Genomic DNA, 15,169 nt, shown 5'->3' with positions numbered 1-15,169 from the left:
CAATGTTGCCACTTGTAAATTATGACAATATTTGTTTTTGTTTCTATTTTAATTCTTATTCCTCGTCCTCGTTACTTATTTCTTAGTTCTTACATGGACGCTTAGCGTCTATATTCTATATTCTTTGCTATTATAATGGATAATGGTAACGATGATGATATGATTTATACTTCTGGATTTATATTAGACTTCATTGCATATAGCTTATTCTCTTTCTTTAATATCAGCTGTTTTATATATTTAATTTAAGTCAGTACAATAATATTTCATTAACAAGAACAAGATCTGTGGCTAATTAATGACTAATGACGCTAATGAACATAGTTCGAAGCCAAACTTCTCCACACACATACACCGTCAGTGAATAAAAATGAGATTAGTCAAGGACTGGAAAATACGTTTCGCGGAAAAACCAAATCTACAATGATAATCAACAGAAAAATTAGATAATAAAGACTCCTCCTTAGACAACGAACTTCATTGTCCTAAGGACGTCTTTTTCGATTGATATTTGGTTTCATTTTTAATACATATGGATTTATAACAATATATGTGAAAAATGCAGTTATAATTTTATATTATTAAATTTTTAATTATCACATTCCTAAATAATTTTTTATTACTATGACAACAGATTTTAAATGCATTTTTTGTAAAATCATATCTGGAGATGCACCTGCAGAAGTATTATTTCAAAACGAAGAGTTAATCGTATTTCTTGACATTAAACCTGCATCTAGTATTCACTTTATGGTTGTACCCAAGAAACATATTCCTAATATAAACAGTTTAAAAACAAATGAAGATAAACTTCTAGGTAAGTCATTACATTAGATTTTCGAAAATCAGCTCCAAGCGATAAGTAAACATGCGACCAAAAAATAATTATATAGATACTTATTATTTTTTGTCTTCACCTCATATCATTTATGATGCCTTTTTAGGCGCCCTTCCCCGTTTTACTCTTTTCTATCCTTTGTTGTTAATTTGTTCTTTGACTCTTAATATGTGCTTCATGTGCTTGTAATTATTTTGATTAGTGTTGCAGATACCTGTAATATTGATATGACATTTCCATAGACTTAAGTCTATGAATGGGACAAAAATAATTAATCTCCCTCTTTTATTGTTTTTTCTATTATTCTTTATAAGATAAAGATATTTGTCACCTGTTATGTCTAAAAACCACTTGTTTTTCTTTCACTTCCACTTGTTGAATATTCTATTCAGTTTAGAGTGATTGTGTACAATTCTAGTAAGTTTTGGCAGACCAGTCTCTTATATTTTTCAGCCATTAGATTACTTGTCTCCCAGTCCCCTTTAATGTAATCTGCATTGTAACCCTAAGAAAGTGACACTTTTTGTTTCTCATTACATATGGGCAACATATGCCAATTTTCTGCACAACTGTGCTGATCAGTTTTTTGCCTTGATCTATTATTTGAAACATATTTGTAAGTCAATCCATCTGAGAGGTACACAGCATCCTGTGATAATACCACATTTCAAAGTCTGTAATTTTTTGTAAATTATTCATCAAATTTTAAATATTCCATTCACCAAGTCTGTCTTTAATTTCTACAGGATTATTTCTCTAAATGGATGGTCATCAAAATATTACATAATAGAGATGACAAAATATGTCTCTGTCCAACTTCCCTCTGGACATTGAATTTTTGGGAATACTTATTATTCCCTTTAACAGTGTCTTTTTGTGTTTAACAGTTTGTTCTAAATTACTGATAATGTCCCCAGGCCATTATCTTTAATACATACTTTTCTGAAAATATCATTGAATTTGTTGTGGTGTACTTTGTTGGAAGGTTTTTATCTTCATCTAGAAAGCAGACAAAGATATCATTATTTACATCACTAGCTCTTTGGATTTGCTCACTCATCACTTTACTCTTTGTTTGTTAATTTGATATATTCTATCATGTGTAATGTATAGGAAGATTTTTAGTGTATGTCTCATCAAACTAATGGTTCTATATTCTTCACACATTTTGAGAGATATTTTTTCGCTACTGGTACAAATATAGAGGTAAATTCTTCAAGTCAATTTGGGAAGTGCCCTGTCTGGTAAACAGTGGTAAACATATGGTGTTAGGTTCAATACAGTTTTCTTAAAGTAATTTAATGATTTCTCTATGTACCTCAGGACCTGGATTTTTTATTCTATGAATGGACTTTTCTACTTCTCACTTTGATATATAAGGGCTGTTTTCTTCTAGCTTAATTTTAACCCTGAGATATGTTGCAGTTACACAAATCTTCTATATATCTCTTTGGTCATAAAACCTTCCCCTCTATTTCTTATATAGCTTTTCCTATTTTATTATTACCAAAGATACTTTTCTTTTGAATACCCATTTTTTAAAATTAAATAAATCAATATTTATTTAAATTTTCTTTTTCTTCCTCTTTTAGTTCTTCTTTATGGGCCATATCAGAATTATCCAACTTTGGTGATCACCATTGTGAAGGCTTCTGCCACATGGAATAATTGTCCTGCATTTGATATCTCAGTCCACTCACAAATGTTTTTAAACCAAGAAACCTGTTTTCTTTTTACACCTCTGCGGCTTCTATTTTGCATTTAAGGTTCAGTTGTAATATCCTATATCAATTTCCCCTTACTATATGTTCCAGATAAGACATTTTCCAATGTTTAACAGTCTTTAGCAATTATCTCTTTGTTGACCCCTCTTAGTACTTCCTCATTAGTTTTTCTTGCTGCCCAAGGTATCTTTAGCCTCCTTCTATAAATCAACATTTCCAATGCTTCAATTCTGTTAATACTTGATACTTTTAGTGTCCACACTTCTGCTCCATACAAAAGTACAGACCAAATATAGCACTTAACCATTCTTTGTCTTAGTTCTAAACTGAGATGATTATTGCAAAGAAATGTTTTCATTTTCATAAAAGTAGTTTTAGTAATTGCTATTCTTTCGTTTTATTTCTATGTCTGGTTCTAGTTTATCCGCTATGACAGTTCCCAAATATGTAATTTTGTTAACTGTTTCAACTTAGACTCCATTTAATTGAAGCTCTGCACCTGGATGTGGGTTACGACTAAAGACTAAAAACTTGGTTTTGTTTGAGTTTATTTTAATGCCCATTTCCTCTCCTACTTAGTGAATACAATCAAGCAGAATTTGGAGACCTTTTAGTTTGTAGTATCATATTTTTCTGTCAAGCATTCAAGTTATTTTATATCTTAACTTTTTTAAGTGTGCCTCTGTCAGTAAAAAAGGGACACTATATATTCTAGTACTATAACCTTGAAAGGACCCCAAACTCACCATGTTTTCTTTTTCTTTGTTTGCTTTTGTGCATGGTTTTTCACTTAGGGTCACATACCTCCTTTTCATCCATTGTATGTGTTAAAACTGTGATTGCCATGGTTTTTTCTTTTTACAAGTAACATAGTAGACAAAAGATGTTTAGTTATGGAGATTACAAGAATGAATATCATGTTAGAAAAAATCAGGGATAATAAATCCTAAAAAACAAATTTCGTGCATTATTTTATTGAGTATTATAAACTGTTGTAATCTATTGATGGGCAGTGTTATAAACTGTCTTTAAGAGCTGATTTTTATATCAGTGATATTCTTAACAAATTGTAATTTTCTAGATTTCTCTCCATTGTGATGTAAAGGTATTCAATACTTTTCATTGTGGTACTACCAGGGTGTCAGAGCCCATACCGTTTGAATAGCTTATAGAAGCGACTGACAGAAGTATTTACTTTAGATTAAGGCGTCATCTTGTAATAAACTTTCTTTTTATATAAAGGAATGGAGAGAAATTGGTGTAGAACTATTTCCAAGTGCTACTTTTGTACATTAAAAAAATAAATAAAAAGTTTATTTAAAAATTACTTTATAAAACGTATGCATTAAAACACCCTATCGTACCAAAATATATATCTTTTATAAAGAAATTTTAAAATAAATTTTTTGTGATACATGGTATACAACCAGCTACAGGAATTTAGTTTCCTTGTGAAAAACATAAATATCAAGTAATGTTGACACAAATAGTTGTACAGTAAACTTTAGAATGAAATTTAGAAAAATAAAATGAAAATCAAATATCCGTACACTTGTAAAAATAGATACTTACTAATCGTTTCATGACTTTTACAATTTTTTTTTGCCAGATTCCTGTAAGAGCCTAAGAAGGTATCCATTGAATTCTGACAGGCAACGGTGGGGGAAATTTTTTTTTGGACATCCACGTCACGGAAAAATACACCCTGGCATCTTTCGGCCGAGTAGGATACTACGCCAGAAGACCCCAGGGTAGTGCCGGATTAACTGTGTTTCGGCTAAAACCTTAACCACCGTTCTTGTCACTCAATGAACAACTATAATAAAAAACTAAAAATTTATAAATAACCATACCTATTACCATAAATCAGAAAATGTTTCAGACGTTAGGCCATGAACTAATAAATAATATTAACCATAAATTCTTTCTTCATTCTTTCTCTCCTCTCAACATTATGTTTACAATGTTTCTTTCATCCAGTCCGAAACCCATTCGCCTCTCGAAATCTCCCCTCTCATTTGCCTATCTCTGGCAGTTAAAAATGTGGGCGAGAGCGTCTGGTACCCCACAAACAGTACAGTCTGCCGAGGCAGATTTGCCTATTCTATTTGTGAAAGTGCCAAAACTACCATGTCCGGTCAGAAACTGCGTCAGGAAGTAGTCTAGTTTCCTGAACTTATATTCTCACCACGACCTCAGATCGGGAATGCTCCTTCGTCCACCTTGCCTTTCTGCTATCATTCACCCATTCTCTCTGCCACTCTACTATCGTTCTTTCTCTCATTCTCATCTATATTTACATCCATCCTCCTTGCATACCTGTCCTATATGCGCTAGATACCCTGAGGAGCATTCGCCTTTGCGAAGTCTCCATCAGCTTTGCGTATTTCGCAGTGTTTAGTACGCTACACCACACGGGGGCAGCGTAGGGTACCACCGACTGGAAAACTCCATTTAGCACCTTTCTTTTGGCGCTACTTGGGCCTCCAATGTTTGGCATTAGGCGTATCAACGCCTCCAGATTTCGGTTCGCCTTCTCTACCGTCTTTTGGATGTGTACTCCGAACCTTAGTCCTTCCGACAACCAGATTCCCAGATACTTAATCGATTTAACCGGTGCAACCTCCACACCTTTCACTATAAAGCGAAGAGAGGATTTTTCCCGGCTCCCTTTGAGAACTAACACCTCAGTTTTCTGAGGCGCTAGCTGTAGATCGTTCTCTCTGATCCACCTACTAATGCGACGCAGGGCTGTGTTAGCCGCATTAGCCATACCCGTTTTCTGACTCGCCTTCACAACCAGTGCGAGATCATTAGCATAAGCTATAAGAGTGCATTCCCTTGGCATCTGTAGCCTCACCACTCCGTCGTTCAGGACATTCCACAGGATGGGACCTAGTACTGAACCCTGCGGAACACCCTGCGAGAAACTGATGCTGCTATCTTTTTCCCTTATGGATCTGTCAGTAAACTATCTGTCAATTACATTGACCAGGCACTCACTAATGTCCAATTCTCTCAGCCTGGACATGATTTTTTCCCATGATGCCTTCTTCTTCTCATGGCGCCGTCTCCTTTCGAAAGTTGGCGATCCAAATGGCAATTGTAGTTTTGGAAACTGTTGATAATTCTTAGTAATTCTTTTTGTTTACACATGCGACGAAGTACCTCAACATTAGTAACTCTTTGTACCCATGGAATTCTCAACATTCTTCTGTATATGTACATCTCAAAGGCATCTATTCTTTTTTCTATTTCAGAATCCATTGTCCAACCTTCACAGCCATACAGTAAGACAAAAAAACGTAACATCTGATCATTCGGATTCTAAGCTGTAGACTAAGGTCTGATCTTGTAAAAAATATTTTCATGCTCATGAATGTTTTCCTTGTTTGTTCGATTCTTGATAGGATGATGCCAACATAAATTCTTATGTATTTACCTAATATTTTATTTAAGTACTATGTTGTTCATGCATGTTTACCAGTAGGTTGTAAAAATATGCAAATTTTACAATTAACAGATATGATTGTCTTGTCCAATGACATCATTTAAAGCAAACAATACTTGTAGACCAAATTATGTATTGAATAGCCACACAAATACTACTGCGACTATACTTGAGGAATCCATCTTTATGATGAACTCTATGACGACACCAGAACTAATCTTCACTGAGAAGATTAATACAATTATACCATCTAGAGAACAAAAAGTTCTAAATATTAATGGGGACTGATGGATCTAAAACTGCCCATGGTACTGGATTAGGAGTATTTGAACAGACAAGTAATTATAATAAATTTCACAGTCTAGGTCAATATACAGTTGTGTTCCAGACTGAACTTTTGCTTTGGTGGCCTGCATTGATGAAATCATGGATGGAGACCCCAAAGCAAAGATAATCAACATTTATACAGATAGCCAAGTGGATATTCCGGCAGTAAAGAACATATGTACTCACCAAATTAGGAGGAACTGCAAAGATCTCAACAATCTGACAAAAGATAATAAAGTGTCTTTAGTATGGGTGCTGGGTCATGAAGGGGTACATGGGAATGAACCAATCTTTCGCATCACTAAAGATGATAAAAAAAAACGAGATTCAGAAGTGGCTGTTAAGGAATCAAAATAAATCAAGAGCCACGCAAGGGCAAATCCAAACTAAGGAAATAATCAAGAATATATAAAACAAACTCTAGGACAATTTGATGAACTTCAATAAACGATAGGTTAAAACGGCTTCTGAAATGGTGACTGGACACTGTCGTTTAAGAACACCCCTATACAAACTAGGTAAGTTGAATGGACCATGGTGCAGAAAATGCGAAGTGGAAGAAGAGATTGCCATACGCATACATTGCAATTTGTTAAGTGATATGAGGCAGGAATTCACGTGTCAACTGAGGTGTGAACCAGAAGAGATCCTAAAACAACCAATAAGGAAACTGTTGGCCTTCATTGAGGCCACAGAGCTTAATAGAGTTTAATGGAAGGAACAAGGTGTGGTACAAAGGTCTTACATCCAACTGTCATAGATTAACAACTCTCGCCACTGAACTAAGAAGTAGAAGAACATCCATATTTCTCACTTTATAAATCTCACAATAACACAAAGTTTATTTTTTAGGATGACATCACATTCTAATAAATACTGTGGTAGGAGATATAAACAGCCGGCTCTGGTCTTGTTCCACAATGATTAAAATTCTTTGACGACTTCTTCTTCTGCTAGTGCCTATCCTCTATGTTGGCTACCACCATTGCCCATCGTATTTTATTAGCAGCTGTTCGAAATAGGTCTGTGGTGGTCATACCTGTCCACTGTCTCAAATTCTTAAGCCAGGATATTCGGCGGCGTCCTGGTCCTCTATTTCCTTCTATTTTCCCTTCTAATATCAATAGTAGGATTCTGTATTTATTTTCATTTCTCACTATATGTCCGAAGTATGCTAACTTTCTTTCTTTAATGGATTTCAAGACTTCAGGTTCTTTTTGTAAACGTTGCATTACTGCCTCGTTAGTTATATGATGTACATATGATATTCTGAGCATGCGACGATAGCACCACATCTCGAAAGACTGCAACCGTCTGCAAGACGCATCAGTGAGTGTCCATGCCTCTGCTCCATACATAAGAACAGAAAACACATAACAATTAAGGATTATGATTATTATTATATTGATATTATTAAATTGCAGAGAACTTTCTTCATCTGTTGGAAGGCACTCCCTGCTTTTTCGATTCTACATTTAATCTCGTATGAGTGATCCCAGCTGTCTGTGATGTTGCATCCTAGGTATGTTATTTTTTTTGTTCTATCCAATACCTCATTGTCTGCCATAAACTTTGCATCCGTATCTTGGGTTTTGCTTATGATCATAATTTTCGTCTTATTATTAAGTTTCATTCCATATTTTCTACCGATGTTAATTACTTGATCTATCAGTCTTTGTAATCCTTCAGCACTATCCGCAACAAGGACACTGTCGTCTGCATATCTTAGATTATTAATTACTTCACCGTTAACAATCACGCCCTCACCCGTTTCTCCCAAAGCTTCTCGAAATAGATGTTCAGAGTACGCATTAAACAGCAAAGGCGAGAGTATGCAACCTTGTCGTACTCCTCTTTGTATTGTGACTTCATCGGATAATTGATTGTCTACTCGAATCTTGGCTACTTGTTTCCTATAGAGATTGGCTATTATTCTTATATCCTTGTCATCGATGTTTGCGATTCGCAAAGTTTCAATAAGCCTCTCATGCTGTACTTTGTCAAATGCCTTTTCGAAGTCAATGAAACAGACAAAGACTTTTATTATTAACATCTCTTGCTCGTTGTATCAATACTTGTATGCTGAAAAGTGCTTCTTTGACGACTAGTACCGGCTTATCCGTGAAAGGGTTAATAAGTAATCATTCAATTAATAAATAAACATTAAATTACTTATCTTTTATATGCAATTCGGGTAGTTATCTAATATATTATTATTTATTTAGTAGAAAGAATGTTGGAGGTTGGTAAAAGAGTCCTAGAGCTAAAAAATGGCAATAGTGAAGATGCCAGAATAGGTTTCCATTGTCCACCATATACTACTGTAGATCACCTGCATCTACATGTTATATATCCAGAAGCGGATATGAGTCCGTATCAGCAAATGTTGTTTCAAGTGCATCATATGTTCTTTGAATTGGTAAGAAAATATAAAATTTTTCCGAAAAAATGCGGACAAAGAATATTATGTTTTGAGAGGTTTAACGGGACGATCTCGATATTACTGGATCCAAATAAAAGTATTTACAAAAATTTGATCATTTAGTTTGTGCGGTCTGCCTGTCCGTCCGCGTATTTGCATTGCTAGGGGATTCAGTTTTAGCAATTATGTGTAGAAGAATTATGAACAAAAACACTGTCAGTTAGACCTTAAATGCCAGTAAAGAAGCTATTTGCCATCAGACAAGTTTTTATTATTTACTGAGGTACTTATTGTCTTTAGCCATCACTTAAGGATTAAAACTTAAAACCTAGATGTGTTTTCTTTCATAATATAGCCATGTTCAAAATTATTGCACCACTATAAAAATTGATAGGGGAAAGAGGGGAGCTTTCGACCACAAAATGGTTTTTTGTATATAAAAATTTGTTAAATGCATACTTTTAAAATAAAAGAGCATTAATGGGTAGATCAAAGTTTTGTTCAAATAATTAACCTGAAATTAAAGAATAAATAAAACCATTTAACAGCAAAATTTTTTTTAAACTTTACAAATGGTCGAATGCTCCCCACCCCTAGGAAGCATTCGTCCAGGTGGAGGGGGGCATTCGACTATGTTAAAAAAGGATATTTAAAGGAATAAAAAAAGAAAAAAATTTGAAAAAGTACTTTATTTTAGAAAAAATATCAAGAGTAAAACGCAATGTAGTGAAAAAATAACATTAATGACCTACCTAAACAAAATCAGTTAGTTAACAATTAATTTTACCACGACTGGTCCATGAAAGTGATCAAAATATTGATCTCACGAGAATCGTAAAAATGGCAAAAATCGTGTTACTTTTATTTAACACTTTTATAAAAACTGCGTTTATTCGTGGCAAAATACAAAAACTGTATACGAAAGCTGCATTCTTTACCTTTAAAACGCATCTTGATTTTTGTCGATAGGACACTTGGATCAAAAGATATCGAATTTTTACCGTCGAGCTGATACAAATTTTATTGAACATTGATTTCGCGCACGTAACTGACATTCAAAATCGACGGTCACTTTAAGTGTTGTTTCTGAGATAACGGTTTATTCTAAACAAAAGCACTAATATACATTTTTGTTTAAAATTACCTCAGCTACATTTTTTATTCAAAATATTTTTTCTATGGCGTGCAGATTCTTGGTAAATCGATTTTTTTGCGTTTTTACCATCGAGTTAGAATCTATGGAGAAGCTATGAGCATATTAACATGTGTATTAAAAACGGCGTAGGTAGGCGTGGCTAACGGTGATACCAATATGGCGGTGGGATCATGGCCGGACTCAATAATATTAAAACTACTATAAAAATGTGACTAGTTATTCAGAAGATTTAATCATAATCTAAAAAATGCAATACATTTTTAATAAACTATGATTTATTTATCCCGCGGTAAACACTAAAAACACGATATATTATACATAAAGATAAATTAATACAGTCAAATACTATTAATTTATTCTCTGAAGTACGGGTCATTACTTTGCTTACATATTTGTATACTAACCTGTAAAATGTTATTCCTGAAGATTTTTTATTAACATTGCTTCTGCTACTGCAACTACGTTGAGAACAAGAAACCATTATTATGCACAATCACAATATATTATTACAGTTTCTATAAAAGTATTATAAAACTAAAAATATTTGAAAAACAATAAACGTTAACAACTATATACGATCTGTCAAAAGTGTCAAAGCAATCTTAACAATATGGCCGAAGTGAGGTTTTTATTCACGTGATGCCCTCTCCATAGATTCTAACTCGATTGTTTTTACCCACCTACGACGGGGATTTTAGGGGTAAGTCCGGGGTGAAAGTGGTAAACTTTTTTGCATCTTTTTTGGATTCCCAAAATTAATATTTTCGGCAAAATTCGGCTTTTTCACAGAATGTTGAAAGATATTCGTGATAATCAAAACTATTTTGGCGGAGCCATGATTCTATTGTCAGACTGTTCCTTATTTAATAATTATTTCCCAATTAACTGGTGCGGATGAACTAAACGCATGCCTAACATAATCTAATTTGTGGCAGCACGTAAGGACGCCCCAATAGGGATGTTCACTAATTTTTAAATATTGTTAAATTCAATATAAATATATATACATATATAAAAACATAGCAAACATAAAATTGTTTAAAGATATATATTTCTTAAGATAAATCAATTCTTAATTTCAATTCTGATGGAGGCTAGAAAAACGGCTCCTCGCAGCGAGGCTACGGTGTGTGACGTCAGCAGTCGTATCGACAACTTGTTTTGTATACGTATTTACGAAGTGTGACCAGTTCTTTAAATATTTAATCACTGATAATGAAGCCAATTAAGTGGTGTTTTGTTCCTGGGTGTCTAAATACATCTAAAAACAATTCTGAGAAGATTTTTATTACAGTTCCAAACAATTTAACACTATATTCACATAAAATTGTCAAACCACAGGTTTTTATATCTGTACTTCGGAGGGATACTGTACAACACTATGTCCATTTTTTCAATTTTGACAATTTTACAGACTAATAATTAACTTTTATAACTTTATTTAAAGGAATAGAGCACTAGGTCCTAAACCATTTGCTGATAAAGAAAGTGACCTTTAAAAGAACACCAAATCCATTTTTACTTAGAGGGATAAAACACCATGTGGACTTAATGTTTTGTCCCTCTACGCATGTGAATTACCGCCGCGCATATCTCTATAATGAGAGGTAGACTGTTAGTGATCTAATAATAATACTTTTGCTATTTATGGTGTGTTTACAGTGGTTTGTTACTAATAATAAGAACAATGAACCATAATTCTCGTAGGAGAAAGATTCTTGAAGTATCTACTAAAAAGTTCTGGGAATTCTTCTACTGCATTTACAGGTAAGCTACCTTTTTGCTCATTATTTTTAAATTATTAAAAAACATAACCTCAAAAGGATAATGTAGTGATTTGATACCAACCTTAGACTAGCAATATTATTAAATCTTTTACAACCAATATTATACGCCTTGTTTAATTTCAGAATCAAATAATACACCAAGCAATGTTTTAAATGAAGAGCATATTATTAGAGATGCCTTGAGTTGTGATAACGAAGATCAGTCTGATATAGAGAAAACTTCTGATAAACTATTCGTAGTGGAAATGAAATAAGATTTGCATTACTAAAATGGGCAGATACCGTCATTCCTGACAGTAACATAGAAGAAATCATACTACGGTCTTACAAATGTTACGGCCAGAATAAAAATGTTAGCATTAATACTTGTTTAAAAAAGTAAAAATTATCATCCAGAAGTTTCTACTAAAGAGTAATACCCACATGGAGGCGGACACTGTCCATGCGCTGATAGAGCGAAAGATAAAAAACTTAACATTTCTATTTACACGCCCTGGGACTGGCAGCCGTTAGTCAGATAAACCTCAATGAAATATACCGTACATACTATGGAACTAGAAGAATTTAAAAATTTAAGGTCTTTGTATGATGTCAAAACATCTTAAAATCCGCCTTTGATTAATAGAAAAGAGACATTAACAAACAACAAGTTCTTCTGTCAAACTGTGTTTAACTGCAAGTTAAACAAAACAGCATTGGAACTATGTTTTTAAAAAGTAATTTTCATGACGAAAACCAGGAAATTGACCTTGTTAGGTTTCGAAGGCGACACCTTACATTGCCAAAAGATTTGCAACTGGTATCACAAAGTCCAATACTTATATCACAACAAAAGTATAACGATCTATTGGCATTACTGTCAAATGTTCCTACATTTTGCCATGATTTTTATCTTTTAAAACTTAAAGCATACCTACTAGTAATACTAATAGTGACTATCCAGAAGGAGACTTACTTGAGGATGACTGAGTGGTTTGTACCTAAAATGCCATTTTTACATACATATTTGTATTTGTAAAGGTAAATTGTACGGTTAAATAAATTTTGTTAGTAAAAGTCAAATAGGATTGTAGTTGTTTAACTTTAACAACTTTATTAACTTAACTTAATAACTTTATTAGATGGATACAACACCATGTCCGTTAAAAGGGTTAAAAAACACAGGAACAAATTTGTTTTTAATTATAACAAATGTATTATGTAAATAACAATAAACAGAATGTTCTAGTAAAATATTGTTTCAATATCTTAATAAAGAGCTGCAGCAATAATACTTTTTGGTGAAAAAAAGTTTTAAACTGCTCCCCTGTAAAGTTTTAAAAATGAACATAGTGTTGATTCCTTCCGAGGTACAGATATTTGAATTTATTTTTTTTCTAACTTGCTTAATAACTGCTTTTTCTAGTTTTTCCCTCTCTTTGTAGCGAACACCACTTATTTGGCTTCATTATTACTGTATAAATACTTAAAGAACTGGTTACACTTCGTAAATACGTATACACAACAAGTTGTCGATACGACTGCTGACGTCACACATCGTAGCCTCGCTGTGAGGAGCCGTTTTTCTAGCCTCCATCAAAATTAAAATTAAGAATTGATTTATCTTAAAAAATATATATTTTTAAACAATTTCATGTTTACTATATTTTTATATATTTTATAATCTATTGAATTTCATTGAATTTAACTATATTTAAAAATTTGTGAACATCCCTATTGACAAATAACATGTGAGTGTTTTTGCAACAAAATCACAACAAGTGTTTTCGAAGCAGTTGTTAGATATTGGAAATGGTAAAGTCGCTATCAGTACCCAGAGATTTCTGTTACTTAACAGACTCGAAAGAGGAGCGTACTGAACTTTGACGCATTATTTAATTCTAAGGCGGTGCAAAATTCGCCGGATCAGTTAGTTTCATATAAAAATAATAACATAACTACAAGATTACACTCTTGACAGGCTTCGATCCTGTGTGCACAATTAATATCAAATCCATCTCCTTAATCACTAGGACACCACAGTTTGACTTAGAAGGGTTTATAATACGCAATATCTAGATAATTTTTATAGTTTACGAGCAAAAATATTTTCCTCGGAACTGAAAGTGAAAACGTCTGTTCACATAACTTGTTGAATGCTGAATATGTCACCAGTTTTTCTATATATGTTGCATTTTTGGCTGCATTAATCATCTAATAGCCAAACGGACCGCACACAACTAAAAGGTCGATTAAAACTTACTTACTTACTCTTACTTAGATCCAATAAAACAGTGGATATATTTACGTTAATATAAAAAACAATGTTTTTGAAACAGTTCAAAATTTGAAAAAAATCAAAAATACACTGGGGTGTAAAATTACTCAGAATACTCAGATCAATGAATACTCAGATTTTTAAACTGGCGTTTAAAAAAGTTTAAGATGTTCCCAATTGGGAATTTAATAAAGTCAAATTTATTACAACTCAAGATTGTAATACAAAAAAAAACAATAAACAATACAAAAAATTTGAACAAAAATTATTTTTTTTTTAATATAAACATTTTTTATGAAAAATGATATTTAGTAGAGTGTATTACCTCCATGACATCTAATTACAGCTCTCATTCGATCAGGCATGCTTCGGATTAAGGCAGCAAAGTCTGCTTAAGGGATTTGCTCCCATTCTTCACGAACTGCTTGCTTCAAATCATGTATGGTTTCAAACTTACCATGGTGACGGTTTGTTAGTTCATTTTTAAGATACCTTATCTGTTGGATTTTAAGCCATTGAACTTTTTCGCCAGTTGCTACGAAAATTTCTTTTTTTGGCCGATTTAATTATGTGACCGACACCATACCAAAAAAAAGTAGTTTAGGTTAATTCTGCACACGATTTTTACAGAAATTATTAGCCTTATTAAGCCTAATCTAGTAAAAAAAATTTTGGGGATAGGAACCTTTGCATCTAAGCCACTCATATTCACTGATTTATTTTTAGTAAATTATTTTTGATAATTGGATTAATTGGTTTATTCAACTTTTTTTTTCATTTTAGGCAGATGATGTTATACTACGACTTGAGTAAGTATTTAAAAACAGAAATTATTAATATATATACATATAATAAAATAATAAAACTATTTTTATACCTATAAATATTTAGAAAATTATACTCATGTTAATAATCACAATAAACCGATTTATTTGAAACAAATGTGTGATTTTTTTATTTGGACGGTATATTTGTGCTTTATATTATCACGGTATTTAAGTATAGACCCGAATTCTTCTACTAATCTGTTCCATATACTAGCCAGAACATGGCTGTGAAACATAGAAGGTATTAGCACCCGTAGTACATTAATTACAAGTTTTCATCAATACAGCGTTACGAAAAATACTTCGTATATTTTGGCCTAATGGTACTCGAATGAAAATGTCACACTCCGTAGACTCCCAGCTGAGATTGACAAGACAGC

The 15,169-nt window shown here is 33.0% G+C and overlaps 2 protein-coding genes across 2 annotated transcripts in view; one reads left to right on the top strand and one right to left on the bottom strand.

The window, feature by feature from the left end:
- Window positions 1-15,169, bottom strand: part of LOC140436747 (synaptic plasticity regulator PANTS) — a 145,315-nt gene that overhangs the window by 117,277 nt on the left and 12,869 nt on the right. The gene's annotated exons all lie outside the window — the stretch shown is intronic.
- On the top strand, window positions 129-14,898 carry LOC140436740 (adenosine 5'-monophosphoramidase HINT3-like). Its single transcript, XM_072525805.1, has 3 exons — window positions 129-817; window positions 8,566-8,759; window positions 14,746-14,898. Exons 1-3 carry the CDS (start codon window positions 625-627, stop codon window positions 14,773-14,775), a joined length of 417 nt encoding a protein of 138 aa, XP_072381906.1. The 5' UTR covers window positions 129-624; the 3' UTR covers window positions 14,776-14,898.

This window comes from Diabrotica undecimpunctata, chromosome 3, assembly GCF_040954645.1.
Source record: "Diabrotica undecimpunctata isolate CICGRU chromosome 3, icDiaUnde3, whole genome shotgun sequence".
In the NCBI taxonomy this organism is placed as follows: Eukaryota; Metazoa; Arthropoda; class Insecta; order Coleoptera; family Chrysomelidae; genus Diabrotica; species Diabrotica undecimpunctata.
Note: the sequence above shows the minus strand (reverse complement) of the source record. Positions and strands in the feature narration are given on the sequence as shown.

Excerpts from the sequence above, each read along its gene's own strand:
- LOC140436740 (XM_072525805.1), top strand. The coding sequence starts at position 625 with ATGACAACAGATTTTAAATGCATTTTTTGTAAAATCATATCTGGAGAT. Across the intron at positions 818-8,565 it reads AAATGAAGATAAACTTCTAG|TAGAAAGAATGTTGGAGGTT; the intron begins GTAAGTCATTAC and ends TTATTTATTTAG. Across the intron at positions 8,760-14,745 it reads ATCATATGTTCTTTGAATTG|GCAGATGATGTTATACTACG; the intron begins GTAAGAAAATAT and ends TTTTCATTTTAG.